Source organism: Myodes glareolus, chromosome 2 (assembly GCF_982192425.1).
Source record: "Myodes glareolus chromosome 2, mMyoGla1.1, whole genome shotgun sequence".
In the NCBI taxonomy this organism is placed as follows: Eukaryota; Metazoa; Chordata; class Mammalia; order Rodentia; family Cricetidae; genus Myodes; species Myodes glareolus.
Genome location: NC_142027.1, coordinates 128,506,665 through 128,529,398, shown reverse-complemented (window position 1 = coordinate 128,529,398; position 22,734 = coordinate 128,506,665). Strand labels below are relative to the sequence as shown.

At 41.4% G+C, this 22,734-nt stretch overlaps 1 protein-coding gene across 1 annotated transcript in view; it reads right to left on the bottom strand.

The window, feature by feature from the left end:
* The window catches only part of Ttc28 (tetratricopeptide repeat domain 28), a 483,898-nt gene extending 469,165 nt beyond the window's left edge, over positions 1–14,733 (bottom strand). Inside the window, exon 1 of the mRNA XM_085680896.2 lies at positions 14,612–14,733. Within this exon, the coding sequence (XP_085537022.1) occupies positions 14,612–14,695 (84 nt within the window). The 5' untranslated portion in view covers positions 14,696–14,733. The remainder of the gene's footprint in view (positions 1–14,611) is intronic.
* Positions 14,734–22,734: the final 8,001 nt, after the last annotated feature.

Below are 22,734 nucleotides of genomic sequence, written 5' to 3'. Positions count from 1 at the left end.
AATTAATAGCAATTGTCCCAAAAGCAATAGACTTAACCTTATAAAGAGAACTTCTTGGATTCCTCCCCAAATTGTACATGATTTTTTAATAACTGGAGCCTGTACATTTTATACTGATGCAAATAAATCAGAGAAGTCATGTTACAAGTCAGACTTAAGTAAGGTAGAACAAAGCCCTTATAATTTTGCCCAGAAGGCAGAATTATATGCTATTCTCATGGTACTAAGGGGTTTTAAAGAATATCTCAATAAGTTACTGATTCACAATAGGCAGTTTTCTTGCATATTGAAACCACTGAATTTATACCAGATGATACATAATTGTATATATTCCCGAGAGAATGTTCAGCACCAAAGACACTCCACTTGGAGCTTGTTTTCTTCTTGGCAAAACTGGCCTTTGGGCAAGGGACTGCCCATGCTTCAACAACTGACAATATGCCCGAAGGTCCGGACAGAGCAAGCGGGACACAAAGAAAAACTGTCAGATCTTGCCAAGGCAGGGTAAAATGGTTTTGAAAAATTTCCTGCCTCTGAAAATGGTTTGTCAGTTATGTTAGGACTTAGCCAAAGTTGGTTGCTTCAACATTAAAAATGAGACTTTAGGTGATATAGCCAGTTGTTTCTGTGTCATCTGTTATACATTTTTGGAAGTTGCTTGATTGCACTTCCTATTTACTCAAGTAATTTTATTTTCCTTCTTGGATCTTCGATGAGGTTGAAGACTAGATAGTTGTTGTTACTTTCCTCTCATGACGTAGCCAAGTTATTTATTATACCAGACTTAAACTCATTAGGATAGGGTAATTATTGAAACATTTATTACATGTTTCTTGCTTGATATATTTGTTCTTATTGTATATAATTTGGTATTAGGCTTAGAACTCTCTTATTTAAACAAAAGGGGGAGGTGCTGTAGGAATTCCTACTGTCAGTAGCCATTAAGTTACCCGTCCACTTGGGCGTGACCTCTTATATTATTTATGCTGGTGTAAAGCATGCATATGGCCTCTCTTTTTTTCAGCTGTGGAATTTGGTTGCTGTTCTCTGTTGCAGCGGAGGATTGTGACTTGTGAGTCTACCCCTAAATAACCCTCTATTATTCTCAATTCTGAGCTAGTATGGGATTTCTTTTAAGCATCCTTCTTCATTATAGTTAGACTAATCAAATTCTTTTTAAAAAAACTTTATTTAATTTTATGTATGAGTGCTCTCTGCATGTATACCAGTGTGCCAGAAGAGGGCATCAGATCCCATTGTAGATGGTTGTGAGCCACTATGTGGTTGCTGGGAATTGAACTCAGAACCTCTGGAAGAGCAACCAGTGCTTTTAATCTCTGAGCCTTTTCTCCAACCCACTAATCAGATTCTTTAGATGCATAGAGATTTTATTCCACATAGACAGGTAATCTGCAACTACTTTAAAGAACTGTAAAATATGACATTTAAAAAACTTAGAATTCTGTTGACATGAGACAAGCTTGCTCCTGGCAGCACCAATCTATTTTCAAGACAATGTTGAGAACCAAAGACACTCCACTTGGAGCTTGTTTTCTTCTTGGCAAAAGTGGCCTTTGGGCAAAGAACTTCCTGTCTTGATCACTGACATAATGTATGGTGTTCAGAATAGGCAAGCAAAAAGACTGCCAAACCCTGCCAAGACAGGGTAAAATAGTTTTTAAATTATTCCTGTCTCTGAAAATGGTCTGTCAGTTATTCTAGGCCTTAGCCAAAGCTGGTTGTCCAAACGTTGCAAATGAAACTTTGGGTGACTGCCTAGGTAGCTGGTTGTCTCTTTCATTTCTTGCACCTTTTGGAAGTAATTTGATTGTACTTACTGTTTACTCAAGTAATATTATTTTCCTTCTCAGATCTTGAAAGGGGTTGAAAACTAGATAGTTGTTATTATCCTCTCATGACTTAGCCAAGTCATTTCTAATATAAGACTTAAGACTCCTTAGGATAGGATAAGTATTGAAACATTTAGCATGTTTCTTGCTTGCTATTGTTCATGATGGTTGTAATTCTAATTTTATACTTGATATTAGTTTTTACTCTATATAGTTTTGTATTAGGCTTAAAATTCTCTTATTTAGACAAAAAGGGGGAGATGCTGTGGGAACTCCTTCAGTCAATAGCCTTTAAGATAATGGCCCACTTTGTGCATGATCTCATATACTATAAACGCAGACATAAAAGCATTCAAGGGCCCCTTGACTCCTGGATTCAGTTCCAATTCCCAGAGCATGCAGAGGAATGTGGGTCATTACTCTTTCTGTGAATCTACCCCCTACTAAATAAACATTTATTATACTCCATTCTGGGTTAGTGTGGAAATCTTTTGTACTGCAACAGTTAGAAGGACAAAAACAAAAATGAAAGTGGGCTCCCTGAGATAGCAGCTTCTTGTTCTCAGAAAACATTTTGAGAAAGGTGGGAATGCATAGGGGTGGGCATCTAAACAAAGACAATGGGGAAAGGGACCCTATAAACTACCCAAACCAATGCCACTTTAGCATACTCCCTAGCCTTAGGCCCCTCCCATTCTTCTCTCTCTCCAGCTTGGTCTTTCTTCTTTCCCAGACACTCAGTTACTTATCCACACCAGGGAACTAGTTTGATGATTCCCATACCAGCACCCCCATTACACTTGCTGTAAGGGACCTATATCATTTTACTAGGGTACTGTGCACTGGGGAAAAAGAAACAATCAGACTTTCTAAAGTCTATTAATGTGGGATGTCCTCTCATATATTTGTTGCTAAAAGCAACAAATGGTTGATGAATAAAGCTGTTTCAGCCAATGACTTAACAGAATAAAAAGCTAGGTGGGAAATTTGAACAGAGATACATAGAGAGAGTAGGTGGAGTCAAGCAGATGCCAGTCAGCCAAGCTCAGAGGAAACAAGACATGTAGAAAGTGAGGTTAAACCATAGCCACATGGTAATACATACACTAATAGAAAGGAGTTAATTTTAGATGTAAGGACTAGCTAGAAATACGCTTGAGTCACTGGCCAAGCACAGGTTTATAATTAATATAATTTCTGTGTGATCATTTGGATCTGGGTAGTCAGGAAATGAAAGTACAGTCTCTGTTTACAAATGGCACCCAAATATTTGGGAAAATTTTCCTCATAAGACCATTAAAAAGGGTTCTAGAGAGAAAAGAACAGTGTCAAGCACAGCTTCTTGGTAGCAGCATTGTCTCAGGTGATCTCTGCCACCAAACACTTAAATGGTATTTATGAGCAGCAGGTAGCAGGCTTCTTGTGGTGTCTTGGACCTTAAAACTCGAGTTGTGGCAATAAATATGACTTTCACCAGTACCTCCACCATGAAGCTAGACTCTCAGAAAGCTAGGGAATGTGGTAGAGTCAGCCACCAAAGCTGCAGCTTTTATCTGAGCCAAGCTGCTTAGCAGATTAAAAATTCATGTGTTCAGAAAAAGATAGAGATATACAATAAAGACAGATTCAGGCAGAAATAAAAAAAACTCTATAAACAGTTTACAGTGTGTTTAAAAATATACGTAGGCTTGGGAGAGAAAAGAAAAAAAGATAGAGGTGCTTTTAAAAAAGAAATAGAGTAGCCAGATGTGGTGGCACATGTCTTTATCCCAACACTTGGGTGGCAGAGGCAGGAGTATTTCTGTGAGTTCAAGGACATACTAGTCTACAGAGTGAGAGCCAGGACAACAATGTAAAGATGGAAAATACACAAATAGTCTGAATTATATATATTATTGTATTTTCTTTTAATTTTTTGACTATGAATGAGCTAACTACAGGGCTGTATGGGCTGCTAAGCTAAACAAACACATATATTTTAAAGGTATCTTGGCTTCAAAATTTAAGTCTAAGGATATGTGACTTTGGAAAAGAGGTTCTGCTTTTGTTTCCACAGAGGATAGAAAAGTGTGGATTCTTTACTGGCTAATATGGTTTGATTAAGCAAGATTCCCTGAAGGGATGGCCCAGATGATCTAACATCCCCGATAGCTTCAGGACTGCTAGCTGAGACGGACTACATAGTTTACCCCCATGAAACATCTGATTAACAGCACCCCCAATCAATAGGAAGTAGTCTAAAAAACTACACCCAAATTGCCAAATATTGTTTATGTTGTCATATAAAGGGGATTGATTATAAATGGTTAATGGTCACAGTCAAAGTCTTTCTAAAGAAAAAAGGGGGGCTATGATATAGAAATGAATACTACATTGGTATGAACTTTGATTTATTGATACAAATTTAAGGTCAATTTTGTTATATGTATATTTCTGTTCTTGTTTAAGGTATTATGTTTATATAGCTCATTTTAAAATGCAATGTATAATTAAAAATTATGGATTAATAGATAGTCATCTATAACAGTCAAACTTATAGTCATGTTAGGTTTTCTAGATATACAGAAATATATTTCAGATGGATAGGTATTCTTCAAACCTTTCAATTAAATATTACATTTAAAATGTTTTAAGAACTTAAACTTTTCTCAACAGTGAGATCTGTCTGCTTCTGGCAGCACCAATTACTTCAGAGACATTGATGGGCACTGAAGAAACTCATTATGGAATTTGCCTTCAATGTGATGGGCTAACCATTCAAACAAGAAACTATTCTTGCCTGGAATTATGGATGGCATGCTGTATGAACTGGACATGCAAGATCCACAGAAAAATGACTGCTGAAATTTCCAAATGATGGGATGACCCTTTAGGGTTCCTGCTTCACAGAAGAAAATGCCAGACATTCTGCAGGATACAGAAGAAAGCAACAGACAAACTTTGCCAGTGAAGGCAGAACAGATCATAAAATTTCCTGCTGAAAAGATATTATGGACTGTAGGCTGAAGATGGATGCCCCAACACTACAAAAGAACTGTCCAGGCAGTGAGATGTCTCTGTCATTTCTACAACTTCTAGTTGCTTACAATGTACTTCCTGTTTACTTAGATAATATTATATCCTCCTGGGATCTTTGATGGAGTTGAAGACTAGATAGTTATAATTATAGTTTTCCTTAGAAATAATAAAAGATAAATTAGATATAAAAATTTAAACAGACAGATAAGAATATTCTCCTTAAAATGCCAAATGTAAATGGACTAAATATTATAAATATAATTCATGCTTGATAACTGTTTTGCATATGTAATTTTACTATGTTAAAGTTAAAACCTTCCTTGCCAGGCAGTGGTGACACATGCCTTTAATCCCTGCACTTGGAAGGCAGAGGCAAGCAGATCTCTGTGAGTTTGAGGCCAGCCTGGTCTACAGAGTGAGTTCCAGGACTGGCAGCAAAACTACTGAGAAACCCTGCCTCAAAAAAAAAAAAGAAAGAAAGAAAGAAAGAAAACCCACCTTCCTTTTTAATTAGACAGGAAAGGGGAGATGGTGTGAGATATACTTCTGTATATGTGTTGCTTTTATTAGTTGATGAAAAAAGATGTTTTGGCCAGTGGATTAGCAGAGTAAAGCCAGGCATGAAATCCAAACAGAGATACATAGAGAGAATAGGCAGAGTCAAGCAGCTGCCAGTCAGCTGCCAAGAAAACAAGACATGTAGAAAATGAGGCAAGGCTGCAGCCATGTTACAATATTTAGACTAATAAAAGTGGGTTAATTTCTAAGAGCTACCTTGGAAGACACGTAAGACATTGGCCAAACAGTGCTGTAATTAATATAGTTTTGTGTGATTATTCAGGTCTGGGTGGCTGAGAAATAAAAGAGCAGTCTCCATACTACAGCCTGTTAGGAATTAGTTTCAGGAGACCCAAAAAAATATTGTAAACCTCCAGCTAAGGTAAGGGTTCATGGAACAAGGTTGTTTGGGTTGAAGTTCAATTCAACTCACAATGGGCCTAGGTGGGTTTCTGAACTCATTCTATGGTTACTTCCCCAGTTCTATAATATAAAATTGGCATAGATATATTTTAAATTGGCAGAATCCCCACAGGAGGGATAGAGAAGAAGAACCCATTTAATAATAAAGAAATAAAATAAATTAAATTAAAAACTCAATGCTTTAAAAAGAAAACGTCTTATGTTTACTGTTTTTGTTTTGTTTTTGGAGACAAGAGTTTCTCTGTGTAACAGTCCTCCTGGCTGTCCTGAACTCACTCTTATAGACCAGGCTGGCCTCAAACTCACAGAAATCTGTCTGCCTTTGTCTCTTGTGTACTGGGATTAAATGTGTGCACCACCTGGCTGTTTACTGATATTTCAATATATACATGTGTTACCTGGTGTTTGCAATTATGAAAAAGTCTCAAAGTCATTCTAAAAATAAACATAACTTATTTTTGAGACATGTTCTCACTTAAATAGCCCTGGCTGGCCTGAACTTGTTACATAGACTAGGTTGCTGTCAAACTCACAAGAGAACCACCTACCTCTGTCTCTCAAGTATTGGTGCAAAAGGTCTGCACACTTTATTATTCTATTTATTAGGAAACTCATACATTAAATTGCATAATCTGTTCACTTTATAAGATAATCTGGCTGAGAAGTCAAATATAAGTTAAAAACAGCCTTAAAGGCCAGATAGTGGTGTTGTAAGGCAGGCAGATCTCTGTGAGTTTGAAGACAGCTTGGTCTACGGAGCAAGTTCCAGGACAACAGGGCTACAGAGAGAATCCCTGTCTTAGAAAAAAAATGAAAAAGAAGGCTTTAATGGAACCGAGAAATGGCTCAGGATGCAAGTTAGCATCATCAAAACTCACATAAAGCTAGGCATGGCCATTCCTGGGGAGACAGGTTCAGCAAGAGATCATGACTCAAAAATTAAGATGGTTGTGTGTGTGTTGGGTAGACGGAGGTTAATTTGAGAATTGTCTGGTCTAAATAGTGAGTTCCATGACAGCCAGAGATTTGTAGGGAAACCCTGCGTGGTGGTTTAAGAGAATGTCTCCCATAGGCTCATATATTTGAATGCTTGGTCACTATTGAGAGATATGGCCTTGTTGGAAAAAATGTTTAACTGGGGGTTCAAAGCCCAGGCCAGGCCCAGTGGGTCTGTCTTCCTGCTTCCTTCTGATAAATCTTTATAGAACTCTCAGCTACTTGTCCAACACCATTTCTGCCTGCCTGCTACCATGCTTCCCTCCATGATGGTAATGGATCAAGCCTCTGAAATTATAAACAAGTTCCATCTAAATGCTTTCTTTCTTTTTTAATTGTTTTGTTGTTGCTCTGCTTCTCTATGTAGCCCTGGTTGTCCTAGAGCTCACTTTGTCTACCAGGCTGGCCTTGAACTCACAGACATCAACCTGCCTCTACCTCCTGAGTGCTGGGATTAAAGGTGTGTACCACCACCACCTGGAAATGCATTGTTTTTGTAAGAATTTCAGTGGTCATAGAACACTAATATAAACCTCTCTAAAAACAAATAAAAAATTAAAAAACAACAATAAATACTTTCAACACCAACCTCTGGCCTCTACAAACACAAGCACAAGCAATGTATGAACACACACACACATGCACACATACATACATACACACAAGTTGCCTTTGCCCCTTGGCCATCATTTTGTAAATCACATGAAGTCACTTTCCACTTACCAGGTTATTTTTTATTTTATTTTTATTTTCTGTATATGAGTATTTTGCCTGTATGTATGACCATGCACAGTGTATGTAGTGCCCATGGAGTCCAGAAAAGGACAATGGATGCTCTAGAATTGGAGATACGGAAGGTTGTGAGCTGTCATGTGGGTGCTGGGATTTGAACTTCAGTCCTCTGGAAGAGTCACAAGTGGTCTTAACTGGTGAATCATCTTTCCAGTGTGATATTAAATTATTCCTATGGCTCAGGTCATTTTCAGATTATCATATGGGGCCAAGGATGCAAAACAAAGCTAAGGGTTTGATACCCAGCTCTATATAAAATCAGGTTTTGTTGCGCATGCCTGTAACCCCAGTAGTCAGGAGGTAGAAGCAGGAGAACCAAAAGTTCAAGAACATCCTTGGATACACAGCAGTCTAGAATGGGACCCTGTCTCTCTTCCTGTCTCTAGGGAGAAGGGGTATCATATGAATAAACAAAGGCTGCTTGTTTTATACTTTTTCTCTTTTGAAAATACTCAACTATTTGTTCATTTTATGTATATATGTGTGTATAAGTATTGCACAACATACATATAGTGCCTGTGGAGACCAAAAGAGACTACCAGATCCTCTGAAAACAGAATTATAAGCAATTGAGAACCCAATGCTGGTGCTAGGAACCAAACCACATCCTCTCAAGATCAGGAGCTCTAAATCACAGAGCCATCCCTTCAGATTCTTCCCTTGAGATCTCATTCTGTAATCCACCTGGTATGGAAATCACTATTGAACCACGGCTGGCCTCAAATTCACAGTAATTCTGCCTCATTTTCCCAAAGATATTTGTGTGTGTGTGTGTGTGTGTGTGTGTGTGTGTGTGTGTGGTTTTTTGAAGCAGGGTTTCTCTGTATTACAGTCCTGACTGTCCTGGCATCTGCTTTGTAAACTAGGCTGACCTCGAATTCACAGAGATCCGACTGCCTCCGTCTCCCAAGGGCTGGGATAAAAGGCATGTGTTACCACTGCCCAGCCTGTTTTAAAGATTTTTTTTAAAAATATTGTATTTATTTTATGTACATTTGTGTGACTGTATTTGTAAATCATGTGAGTGCCTGGTACACTGAGAACCCAGAAGAGAACACTGGATCCCCTAGAACTAAAATTACAGACAGCAGTGAGCCCCCAGGTGGGTGAGAGAACCCCAGCTCAGGTCATCTAGAAGATGAACAAGTGTTCTTAAATATTGAGCCATCTTTCCCAAGTCATATACTTTTCAAAACAAAATAATGTTGTTGGGGAGTCAGCTTACGGCATAAACAAGAAGACTGAAGTCAGGTCAGGCAGTGGTGGCACACGCCTTGAATCCTAGCACTTTGGAAGTAGAGGTAGGCAGATCTCAGTGATTTTTGAGGCCAGCTTGGTCTACAAAGACTTCCAGTACAGCCAGGACTGTTACTCAAGGAAACCCTGTCTCGAAAAACTAAAAAACTAAAAAATAAAAAAAGAGGAGGAAGGGGGAAGGAGGAAGAGGAGGAGCAGGAGGAGGAAGAGGAGAAGGAGAAGGGAGAGGAGGAGTGGGTTCTGTATCCTCAGAAACCTACATAAATGCCAAGTGGTTACAGCAGCCCACCTGTAATTACATCCTTGGAAAGTAGAGACAGGGTATCTCCACAGCTGGCTAGCAAGCTATGGGTTGAGAGACCTTGCCTCACTGAATAAAGGAAAAATGGCTGAGGATTGTTGGTGGAGGGAGTGAGCCACTTGTTGGTTCATGGCTGCCCAGCCCCGAAATAATTACACGAAAACTGTACTAATTAAATCGCTGCTTGGCCCATTGGCTCTAGCTTATTATTGGCTAACTCTTACATATTAATTTAACCCATCTCCATTAATCTGTGTATTGCCACGTGGCAGTGGCTTACCAGCAAAGTTTTGGCACGTCTAACTCTGGTGGCGGCTCCATGGCGTCTCTCGGACTCTGCCTTCTTCCTCCCAGCATTCCGTTTAGTTTTCCCTGCCTAGTTTTGTTCTTCCCTGCCATAGGTTCAAAGCAGTTCTTTATTCATTAACCAATAAAAGCAACACATAAGACAGAAGGACCTCCCACACCAGAGGATGAATCTTGACACCAACCTCAGGCATGCACATGCATGAATTCACATGCATACCTGCCCACATTTAAAAAAACACACACACACACCACAATCGAACACATGAAAACTGAAAAAAGAAAGTCAAATAAATGGGTAGTGGTGATATATACATGTAGTCACAGTTCATATTGAGGCTGAGGCAAGAGGGCTGCTTGAACCAAGGCCAGCATACCAAGAATCCATCTCAAGTTCTGCTCCAGGTGATCTTGCCTGTGTTGAGCTATCACACTACAGAGAGTGGGATCTTTAAGGTTTATTTCCTTTAGTTCCTTTCATTCAGAATATTTTCAAAGGTCATCCAAATTGTGTTCTGAATTAATCAGTACTTCCCTTTTCTCCTGGGCAGAAGATTCCACAGTATGAGTGTTCAAAGCTAACCACACAGTAGTTAGTTCATATACCTGATGCTGTCACTTCTCAGCTATCATCAATACCAAAGCTGTGAACATTCATACAAGTTGTTGTTAGAGCTAGAGCTACTGAACTGTCAAAGGACATGGGTCCCTTTTCATTCCAGTGATGCATGAGCTATCTCTGCACATCCTCCCTCTCATTTATGTCAGGCTTTTTCAGTTCAGAAGCAGTAAAGCACAATCACATCATATTGCAGCTGTATCCCAAACAACCAACAAGCTGTACACTTTCCACTGTTTTTGGACATTTATTTATCTTCTTTAAGAAGTAGTTATCCATGTGGTTGAAGAGATGGTTCAGCACTTAAGAGTATTTGCTTCTCTTCCAAAAAATCTGAGTGCAATCCCAGAACCCAGATCAGATGGATCCCTCCATCTGCTAATTCCAGCTCCAGGGGAATTCAACCATGGATATCTACACACACACACACACACACACACACACACACACACACACTTAAAAATAAGAAGAAAATATATTTTTTTGTTTGTTTCTCTGGCTGTCCTGGAACTCACTCTGTAGATCAGGTTGGCCCGGAACTCACAGAGATCCACCTGTTTCTGCCTCCAAGGCGTGTGCCCCCATGCTTGGCTTACAAAACTAAATCTTAATTCAACTGTAATTGAAATCACCTAAAGGACACACCTCCAGATGTGACTTGGAAAGCATCTCCAAGAACTTTAACTGAGGAAAGAAAACCCATCAGGAAAGTGGGTGGGTTTGCTCTGACTTTCAAAAAGAACTGAGCCTCTGTGTCCATCCCCCCCCTCCTGATACAATCAATGTGGTCAGCTGTGTCCCACTCCTCTTGCTATGTCTTCCCCACCATAGACTGTACCCTCAAACACAAATCTTCCCTGAAGTTACTTCTAATCAGTGGTCAAAACAAGGATAAAAGGACCTAACAAAACACTAAAGAAAATATGTCAAAGTTCTTTTGTTTGTTTGTTTTTCAAGACAGGGTTTCTCTCTAGCTTTGGAGCCTATCCTGGAATTAGCTCTTGTAGACCTGGCTGGCCTCAAACACACAGAAATCCTCTGTGATGCCTTCTGAGTGCTAGGATTAAAGGTATATGCCACCACTGCCCAGGCAAAGTTTTATTTTTTTCAATAAGCTTTTTAAATCTTTTTAAGATTATAATTGCAACATGTCCCCCTTTCCTTTCCTCGCTCATACCACTCCACACATCCCCCTCCTTGCTCTTTCATATTCATGGCCTTTTTAAATTATTTGTTTTAATATACAGGTGTGTGTGTGTGTGTGTGTGTGTTCATACACATAAATACAACTGCTCAGTCCACATAATATTATTCATATGTATGTTTCCAGGGCTGACCACTGGGTATTGGATAACAAACTAGCGTGTTTGTCCCTGATGAACATTACTTCTCTTGCTCCCAGCATTCCTTAGCTGCCTGTAATTCTTTGTCTAGAGCAGAGGCCTCCTGAGCTATCCCTCTTCCTCTTTAGCATGGCCATTTGTATCATTCTGGGTGTAGCTTATGACATTACTAGAAGACACAATCTCACAACAAACTCCTTTTCCTCTGGCTCTTACAATCTTTCTGTCCCCACCTTCCACAATGTTCCCTGAGTCCTAGGTGCAGGGGTTGTGCTGTAGATGTATCCACTGAGAATAAAGCTTTTCTTTTTTGGTTTCTGGGGGGTTTTGTTTGTTGGTTGTTTTAAAGACAGGGTCTCTCTATATAGTCCTACTATCCTGAAACTTGCTATGTAAAATAGACTGTCCTCAAAGTTGCAAAGATCCTCCTATCCCTGCCTCCCAAGTGCTGGAGTTAAAAGTGTGTGCCACCACACTTAGTAGGAATAAAGCTTTTTCAGAAGGTAGTTTAGTGTATGTGTGTTGCCTGAAAGTGTGAACACAGGTACAATGATCTGTAAATGTTTTTGAGGAGGCGACAAGGTGTAGACTTTGGCTGTCTTCTCTAGTTGATTTCAACCCCCTTACTTCTTCTCCCCCCCACCCCTGCCAACACACACATACTATGTAGCTCTTACTGGCCTGGAACTCTCTATGTAGACCAGGCTGGCCTCAAATGCATAGAGATCTACCTCCTGAGTAATGGGATTAAAGTATATGTCATCATGTCAGGATTTCTCCACCTTATTTTTAAAGAGGTTTCTCTCCAAACCTAAAGCCCACTGTTTCAAATAGGCTGGTTGGGTAGTGAGCACCAGAGATGCACCTGTCTCCATGATCTAATTCTTAATTTTGGGGTTACTGGCCCATATCACCTGGCCCAATTTTAGAGAGGAGTTGGAAGTAGAACTTGGGTCCTTTTGCTTGCATAGAAAGCACTTTACCCACAGAGCCATCTCCCCAACCCCTAAAAAAAGTATGTTTCACCTGGCGGTGGTGGTGCACGCCTTTAATCCCAGCAGAGGCAGGCGGAATCTCTGTGAGTTCAAGGCCAGCCTGGTCTACTAGTTCCAGGACAGGCTTCAAAGCTACAGAGAAACCCTGTCTGGAAAAATAAAAACAACAACAAAACAAAACAAAAAAAAGTATGTTTCTTTTAAAGGTATCCACAAAAAGTGACAAAACAATACATTACACCATTTTATTTTTCAGTCTTTCTTCTCTAGATGGAATCTCAGATTCAATAATCCTATCTCATACTTGAATTCTCTATTTCCTGAAAAACCCTACTGAAGAGAAATCAATTAAATGAAATACAACTACATGGAGGAAAAAGAATGCATAGTTTCAAGCAATTGTAGTACTGGCAGGGAAAAAAAATTCAAGAAAGTAACTGCCAACTTTCCTGAATAAATAATAACTCAGATTTCCTTGAATGAAGATACAAATATTGGTGATGAAGGATGACTTTATGTTTAAGAGCAATCCTACTCTTCCAAAGTGTCAGAGCTCCATTCTCGGCACCCAGTTTACAACTCATAACTAAAGCCCTCTTCCGGTCTCTGCTGCATGTACATATGTGCAAACAAAACACTCAATACATAAAAAATATTTTTAAAGAAAATGTAGCCGGATAGTGGTGGTGCACACTTTTAATCACAGCACTCTGAAAGAAGATGCAGGTTGATCTCTGTGAGTCTGAGGCCAGGCTAATATACAGATTGAGTTCTAGGACAGCCAAGGCTACACAGAGAAGAAACCCTGTCAAAAAGAAAGAAAGAAAAGAAAAGAAAGAAAGAAAGAGAAAAAAGGAAATGTAAATGTTTACCCGTCTCAAAATAACAAAAATTCTAGATGACTGTCTTCAAATAAGAAAAAAATTGCATTTTTTTAACTTAGAATTTTTTAAATTTATTCTCTGTGTACTTGTGTGTTTGTATAAGTGTTGGTACACCCTGTGAGAAAGTCAAAGGACAACTTGCCAGAGTCCTTTCTATCCTACTGTGTGGGTCCCAGGGACCCAACTCAGATGCCCAAGCATGGTGGCAGGAACCTTTACCCTCTAAGACATACCCCTGACGCTCAGAACTCATTTTAATATGGCCAGGACATTCAGACATGATCCTTTATACTAATCAACACATACCCTGCTTTTTCTCAATTACACTGAAAACATCGCCTTATAGTCACAAAAGTTAACCTGAAAGCTGAGAAAAATCATATACAAAATAAAGTTGACAGATATTTCTCTCAAAAGGCACTTGAAGTACCTCAAGTATTCCTAGGTTGCAACTCCAGAGTCATTTAGTTCTGCAAATATTTACTAAACATTTACCACATGATAGGCACCATGCAGAAGTAAAAACAAAGCAAGTTGTCTGCTTATGAGACCAATCACAACTTCGAGGGGTTGATAAAAATTCAAAATCTCCTCTGCCTTGAGAAATCAGTTTGTACGTCTGTTTCTTGGCACAGTGTGTGGCCTATATTTTAATAAACTGCTCCAGATTATTTCTATACCCTGGCTACTTAGTGGCTTGAACAAACAAGCAAACAGAATAAACAAAAACCCAAAAAGCAAGAAAACACCACAGAGTTCAGGGAGAAAGACTGCTCCAGACAGGCAAAGTAAATTTCGCTCAGCATCTTTCACGCTGACACACACCCAACCACTGTGAAGCCCAGGTGGACCTAAAGCTTTCCAGTAACTGTAGGTGAAGAGGCACCAACAACCTAGTCGCCTTCTCCCTACCACCAACACCAGGATGGCAACACCAGAGCCTGCAGGCAGCTGCACTCTCCAGCCGCCGGGGGCCGGGTGCCCCCCAGGCTGTCCCGCTCCGAGGGGGCGGGGCCGAGGAAGAGGAGGAACGGATCTTAGGTGCCCGCTGCATTCCAAGCCCCTCGCGAGGCAGACACTGCCGTGGAAACTGAGGCAGGAGGACAGATGACGGGACGGAGCTGCCTAACGGTTCGCAGCGGGGTTCGAACCCAGAAGAGCGGGGGCCTCTGCCTCCAAGTCACTCGTCAGCCGCCGAGGCCCGGCCCGGCTTGCACCGACGGAGTTTCACAAAGAAAGTCTCCCGGCCCGCGCCCTGCTCACACTCACCGGCGCCGGCGGAGACTCAGGCTCCCGCCGCCTGCGACTCCGCGCCGAGCCGGGCTCGGGCGCCAGCGTCAGCGGCTGTTCCATCCCCGCGGGGCCCGTCAGCGTCCGCCCAGAGCTAACGGTCCCGCCGGCTAGGCGCGCGCACTGCTCCCGCGCGCCATGTTCCCGCCGTGCCGCGCGCCGCCGAGCGCCCCCGCCCTCGACGCGCACGCACCGCGCAAGTACGTGCCCGGCCGAGCCCTCCCGAAGCAGGGGTCGCTGTTCCCGGCTCTGAGCAGCCGCCCGCCGCGCTGCGGACCCCCCGGAGGGCACCACGCGGGGTCGGGGCTAGTGAAGGCACGCCAGTGCTCTCCCTTGGACGCTCAGAATCGAGTCTTCAGAAGCCCACCTCCTGCATCCAAGTACTCGGCGCCTCGTCCTCACTTGGTGGCTCTCTGCAGGCGAGATCTAGTGTTTTGAGCTGTTAACCGAGAGATCCCTAGAAAAGATGCTACGCCTACTCTCCTTAAAACCATGAATTTATAGGTAGTGGTGGAGCACGCCTTTAATCCCAGAACCCTTCAGAGACTGAGGCAGGCGGATCTCTTAGTTCGAGGCCAGCCTGGTCTACAGAGCAAATTCCAGAGCAGCCAGAACTACACAGAAAAATCTTGATTCAAAGAAACCTAAAAGAATATTGTGGAGCTCTGGTTGCTCTTCCAGAGGACCCTGTTCAATTCCCAGCATCCGCATGGCAGCTCACAACTCTCTGTTGTAAAAGTAAACCTGCTGGCCTGGCCTGTCGCCTGGGTACCCTGCCCCTATTAGAGACAAGTCCCGCCCACTCTCAATCTCCCACCCCCCACCCCCTTGCCCTTCTCGCCCTGCCTGCTAGGCAAGCAGATCTCCTGCCTCTCCTCCAGCCTGCTCTCTCCCTCCCTCCCCTTACACTTAAACCCTTTAAAATACCCACTTGACACCCAAGCTATCTCTGCATGGTGTGTGTGTGTCTCCCATCCGCCAAGGGACCCTTCTGCGGCCTCCTGTCACTGCAGCCCCTCCTGGGAACTGCCTAGGGCCACCAACATCATGAATGATAACATCTGTAACTCCAGTCCCAGGGTACCCAACCACCTCGGACATATATCCACCCAAAACACCAATGCACATAAAAAATAATAATGCGCACACAATGTCTGGCACACACAGGCTGTCCCAAACTGCAGGTATAATTTCTGCTGCATCTTTCCAAAGTGCCCCCTCCAAAAAAACAAAACAAATTAATAAAAGGAAATCAGCTTTTAAACTCTGTGGTGTAATTAGCAGGAAGGGGTTCGCCCAACCATTCTCCCTACAGCTCTCTCTACATTGGATCTCTCTCAACAAACACACACACACACACACACACACACACACACCAAAAACTAGCAGGAAAAATAATAAAGAGAACATTTCCCCTACCGGTAAAGAATATCTTGGAATTTATTTCCCATACTACCTAGAAGGCCTCAAACTACCTCCTGGAATGTGCCACTGCCTGGATACTCTTGGAAGTTTTATGTAGCTGGCTGTTCCTCTTGTCTTTTCCACATGTAAGTGACACAAATAAATTCAATCTGGAGTGAAGGACCCCAACTCGTTTTAACCATAGTTATACCGTTTTGCAAAGGTTCACAGATAACAAGCTCAGCTCAGGACCTCCGGAATGCTGAGCAGATAACAAGCTCAGTTCAGGACCTCCGGAATGCTGAGCAGATAACAAGCTCAGTTCAGGACCTCCAGAATGCTGAGCAGATAACAAGCTTAATTCAGGGCCTCCGGAATGCTGAGCAAAGATACCTGAGGTTAGAGCAAGGACAGCCTTATCTGGCTGCAAGACAGGGGATTTATGGACTGGCCATAGGAACAAAGAAAGAGAGGATTGCAAGGCCTGAGTGACGTATAAAGCGGGGCTCGTCACGAGTCAGGGGCTGTGCAATCAGACATCTGGTCGCCAGCCAGGAAAGGGGGGCAGGATAGGAGGAACAGTAAACCGCTAAGTAGTCCCCTCATTGTTATTTAGGTTAAGAATTTACCACCCTGCATCTTGCTTCTGTAAACCTCGCTTTTTGCTCTCCTATAAGAACCCCTCACCCCAACCTGCGGGCGCGCAAGTCCTCCGAGAGACTCTGTCGCCCCAGGTACCTGCGTATTCAATAAACCTCTTGCTGATTGCATCCGGCCGCGTGTTTTTGACTGCTCTTTGGGCACGGGGTCTCTCCCGAAGGAAGACGCCCACGGGAGTCTTTCAGGAGTAAACAAAAAGGAATATCCCTGAACATATAACTAAGGTCCTGGAATGGTATCTCACCTACAAGCATAGTTGCAACTGGGATCTTGTCTGCACCTGGATCAACCTGTCAATCAAATAAGTTTTGAATCTTCAATCTGTGATTGCTTCCTTCTCATGTAGTTCTTTCCATATATGGACCCAAGTGCATCTAGCTCCCACTTATGGAAGAAAAAGGTTCACCCAGTGTCGGGACCAAAAGAAACTGAGGTTTCTGGGTGTGGTGGCACATGCTTTTAAACCCAACACTCAGGAGGCAGAGGCAAGCAGATCTCTCTGAGTTCCAGGACAGCCAGGTTTACAAAGATTGGCCCTATAATGGGGAAGGGGGGATCACTGGGATCAAAAGGCTATTAAAGTTGCCTATTAGCATACCAAAGTACTTGGCAGGGAAGTCAGGTTCTTTATATCAACAACCTGTGGCTCTTCTCACCATAACCTCTGCCCTAAAATCCACTGTAGGGGCTTCTTTCCCCCAGGCTCTAATACCTAGAGAGACCTATCACGAATCTATGGCCCCTCTTTTGTCTTCCTTAGCTTTACAGCCTTAAATATTCAAGCCACTCAATTGCCAATAGCCCCCAGCACTAGGCCAGCTAAACCTCAGAACATTTGAACAGCCTTAGAACTACCAACCACCACTCTCAGGAACAGATGTGTGCTCAGCATGACTGTCTTTTCCAGGTAAAGAGTTTCTGAAGCTACTGCTTAGTTGATAGCCTGACCAGCAACCTAGTGTGGTCTATCATCAACCAGCAAATTTACATTTACAATGGACAGAAACAGAGAAGTCTCCATTAGAACTCCCTGTATTCTGGTGGCTACTAACTCCAGCCATATAAACAATTCCACTTTTAATGAGGTAAAGTGTGGGCCACCAACAACGTTTCCATTTCTGCCATGTCAAAGGGTTGTCCCTGCAGACAGGCTTATAGAATACAAGAAATGCTACTTTTGGCAGTTCAGGGCTCAAGATAAAAGGAAAATCCTTGAATTCAGAGAACTTGCTGCTTTTACTGAGATCTTGCGTTCACATCCCAGAGTCAATATGATCATATGTAACTCCAGTGATCTCTTGTTGCCTTCATGGGCATAAGGCACCCACAAAATGTACAAACATGCAGACATAACTCATTTATACAAAACAAAAATAAATATTTTTTTATTGAGCTCTACATTTTTCTCTGCTCCCCTTCCTGCCTCTCCCCTCCTGCCTCAACCCTCCCCAAAGGTCCCCATGCTCCTAATTTACTCAGGAGATCTTTTCTTTTCCTACTTTCTACTTCCCATGTAGATTAGATCTATGCAAGTCTCTCTTAGTGTCCTCATTGTTGTCTAAGTTCTCTGGGATTGTGGTTTGTAGGCTGGTTTTCTTTGCTTTATGTTTAAAAATCACCTATAAGTGAGAACATGTGATAATTGTCTTTCTGGGTCTGGGTTACATCACTCAAAATAATGTTTTCTAGCTCCATCCATTTTCCTGCAAAATTCAAGATGTCAGTTTTTTTTTTTCTGCTATGTAGTACTCCATTGTGTAAATGTACCACATTTTCCTTATCTATTCTCCAGTTGAGGGGCATTTAGGTTGTTTCCAGGTTCTGACTATGACAAACAAAGCTGCTATGAATATAGATGTGGCACAATTGAGAATCCTTTGGTTATATACCCAAAAGTGGTATTACTGGGTCTTAAGGAAGGTTGTTACCTAATTTTCTAAGAAATTGTCACACTGACATCCAAAGGGGCTGTACCAGCTTGCATTCCCACCAGCAATGTAGGAGTGTTCTCTTTACCCCACAACCTTTCCAGCATAAGTTGTCATCATTGGTTTTGATTTTGGCCATTCTTACAAATGCAAGACAGTTTTGATTTGCATTTCTCTGATGACTAAGGATGTTGAACATTTCCATAAGTGTCTTTCCACCAGTTTAGATACCTCTGTTGAGAGTTCTCTGTTTAGGTCTGTACTCCATTTTTTTTTTATTGGATTATGTGATCTTTTGGTGTCCAATTTCTTGAGTTCTTTGTATATTTTGGAGATCAGACCTCTGTCTGATGTGGGGTTAGTGAAGATCTTTTCCCATTCTGTAGGCTGTCATTTTTGTCTTGGTGACCATGTTCTTTGCTTTACAGAAGCTTTTCAGTTTCAGGAGGTCCCATTTATTGTTTCCTTCAGTGTCTGTGCTGCTGGGACTATATTTAGGAAGTGGTTCCCTTTGGCAATGCATTCAAGTGTACTTCCCACTTTCTCATTGTTAGAAATATCTCCGAACACGAGCTCCCTGCCAATCAAGCCAAATCAAAAGAAGCCAAAATAAGAAATATTCAGGTTTAATGGGGGTTCTGTGCTCTCAGGTGGCCCCAAGGGGGAACCAGGAAACCACGGGAACAAGATCATCAATCACCGGAAGAAAAAGGGAGGCCATGTGTTACTCTTTTGGGGGCTCATTTAAATACATTGGGAAGGGATCAAGTCCTGGCCTGCTGGAATTTGGAGTCCAGATGAGGCCTGGGGGCTGGAATAGATGCAAGGGGCTGGGGCCTATGCTCTCAACTTGACACTTGTCTATAAGGTTCAGTGTAGCTGGCCTTATGTTGAGGTCTTTGATCCATTTGGACTTGAGTTTGGGGCATGGTGATAGATATGGGTCTATTTTCATTCTTCTACATGTTGATACCCAGTTATGCCAGCACTACTTGTTAAATATGCTTTCTCTTTTCCATTTGATATTTTTTGCTTCTTTATCAAAGATCAAGTGTTCAAAGACGTGTAATTGATATCTGGGTCTTCTATTCAGTTCCAATGATCCTCCTGTCTGTTCTTATGCCAGTATCAGGCTGTTCTCAGTACTGTAGCTCTGTAGTCAAGTTTGAAGTCAGGGATTATGATGCCTCCAGAAGTTCTTTTATTGCACGGGATTTTTTTGGCTATCCTGTTTTTTGTTTATTTGTTTGTTTGGTTTTTTGCTTTTCCATATTGAGTACTGTTCTTTTGAGGTCTGTGAAGAATTTTGCTGGGATTTTGATGGGCATTGCGTTGAATCTGTACATTGCTTTTGTTAAGATTGCCATTTTTGGTATGTTAATTCTGCCTACCCAAGAGCAAGGGATATCTTTCCACTTTCTGGTATTTTCTTCAGTTTCTTTCTTCAAAGATTTAAATTTCTTGTCCTACAAGTCTTCCACTTGTTTGGTTAGAGTTACTTACTCCGAGATATTTTATGCTATTTGTGGCTATTGTGAAGGGTGTGGAATCTCTGATTTCTTCCCCAGCCCTTTTATCAACTTTGTACAGGAGGGCTACTGTTTTTAGTTTTTGTTTTTGTTTTTTTGAGTTAATCTTGTATCCAGCTACATTGCTGAAAGTGTTTATGAGTTGTAGAAGTTCGTTGGTAGAATTTTGTAGGACCCCCGCCTTCCTGTGGATACCCACACCTGATCCAGGCGCGTGCCTTCCCAAACTCGGGCCCATGAGAATGGACGACTGTCCTGAGGGTTTAAAACAGACACACAAAAAGAGACCTTGCTCACTTACCAAGAGTAAATGGCCACTTTATTAAACTCAAGTCGGGTATTTATAAAAGTGGGCAAGGGGGATCAGAAGGGCAAGGCCTCCTCCCAACAGGAGCAGGAGAAGGAGAATTAAAGGCCCCTGCGCCTCAGGCAGAATCAGCTGGGAGGGGCCAGGCTTGTGGAGCCCACTGCTAGAACCTTGAATACAGGTGGAATCACCATAACAAAGAGAGCCAGGTTCTTCCTAAGCTATCCCCTCAAGCCAGTGCTAGTGCAGAATCTCCAGGGAGCCGGAGGTCACACGGCCCTGTGAATCGCCAGGAAGAAGGGAAAAAGACCTTGGTACCTACAGAATTTTTGGGATCAGTTACATAAACTATCATATCCTCAGCAAACACTGAGAGTTTGACTTCTTTTCCAATTTGATCTCCCTTTGGTGTCTTATTGCTCTAGCTAGGACCTCAAGAACTATTTGAATAGATATGGAGAGAGTGAACAACCTTGTCTTGTTCCTGATTTCAGTAGAATCGCTGGGAGTTTCTCTCCATTTACTTTGATGTTGGCTTGCAGTATATTTATTGCCTTAATTATGTTTAGGTATGTTCCTTGTATCCCTGCTCTGTCCAAGACCTTTATCATGAAGGGATGTTGTATTTTGTCAAATGGTTTTTCAGCATCTAATGAGATGATCATGTGATTTTTATTTTTCAGCTTGTTTATATGGTGGATTATGTTGACAGATTTTCACATGTTGAACCATCCCTGCATCTGTGGGATGAAGCTGACTTGGTCATGGTGGATGATGGTTTTGATGTGTTCTTGGATTTGATTTGCCAGTATTTTATTTAGTATTTTTGCATCAGTGTTCATGAGTGAGATTGGTCTGTAATTCTCTTTCTTAGTATTGTCTTTCTGTAGTGTGGGTATCAAGGTAATTGTAGCCTTATAAACAGAGTTTGGCAATGTTCCCTCTGTTTCTATTGTGTGGAATAATTTAAGGAGTATTGGTATTAATTCTTCTTTGAAAGTCTTGTAGAATTCTGAGCTGAAATCATCTGGTTCAGGGCCTTTTTTGGTTGGGAGACTTTTGATGACTGTTTCTATTTCTTCAGCAGTTATAGGTCTGTTTAATTTGCTTATCTGGTCTTGATTTAAATGTGGTAAGTGATATTTATCCAGAAAGTTGTCCATTTCCTTTACGTTTTCCAATTTTGTGGAGTACAGGTTTTCAAAATATGACCTGATGATTCTCTGGATTTCCTCCGTGTCTGTTGCTATGTTCCCCTTTTCATTTCTGATTTTGTTAATTTGGATATTCTCTCTCTACCTGTTGGTTAGTTTGGATAAAGGTTTGTCTATTCTGTTGATTTTCTCAAAGAACCAATTCTTTGTCCTATTGATTCTTTGTATTGTTTTCTTTGTCTCTATTTTGTTAATTTCAGCTCTCAATTTTTATTATTTCCTGCCGTCTAGTTCTCTTAATCAGTAGTGTAGGTTTTTTCCAGCTTCTTTATGTAGGCATTTAGTGCTATGAACTTTCCTCTTAACACTGCTTTCATTGTGTCCCATAAATTTGGCTCTGTAGTGTGGTCATTTTCATTGAATTTTGGAAAATCTTTAATTTCCTTCTGTATTTCTTCCTTGAGCCATTGATGATTCAGGTGAGCATTGTTTAATTTCCATGTTCGTGGGTTTTCTGGAATTAGTATTGCTGTTGACTTCTAGTTTTAAAGGATGGTGATCTGATAAGTTACATTGGGTTATTCCTTTTTATTTTTGTATTTGTTGAGGTTTGTTTTGTTACCGAGTATGTGGTCAACTTTTGAGAAGATTCCATGAGGAGCTGAGAAGGTATATTCTTTTCTCTTTGGATGGAATATTCTATTGATGTCTGTTAAGTCCATTTGAGTCATAACATCTGATCGTTCTCTTATTTCTCTGTTCATTTTTTGTCTGACTGACCTGTCCAGTGGTTAGAGGGAAGTGATGAATTTCCACACTATTAATGTGTGGGGTTTAATATATGATTTAAGTTTTAAAAGTATTTCTTTGACATGAGGGTGCCCTTGTATTAGGGGCTTAAGTGTTCAGTATTGAAATTTCCTCTTGATGGATTTTTCCTGTGACTAATATGAAATGTCCTTCTTTGTCTCTTTTGACTGATTTTATTTTGAAGTCTATCTTGTTAGATATTAGGATAGCTACACCTGCTTGTTTCTTAGGTCCATTTCATTGGTATATTTTTTTCCCAACTTTTTACTCTGAGATGATGTCTGTCTTTGAGGTTGAGATGCGTTTCTTG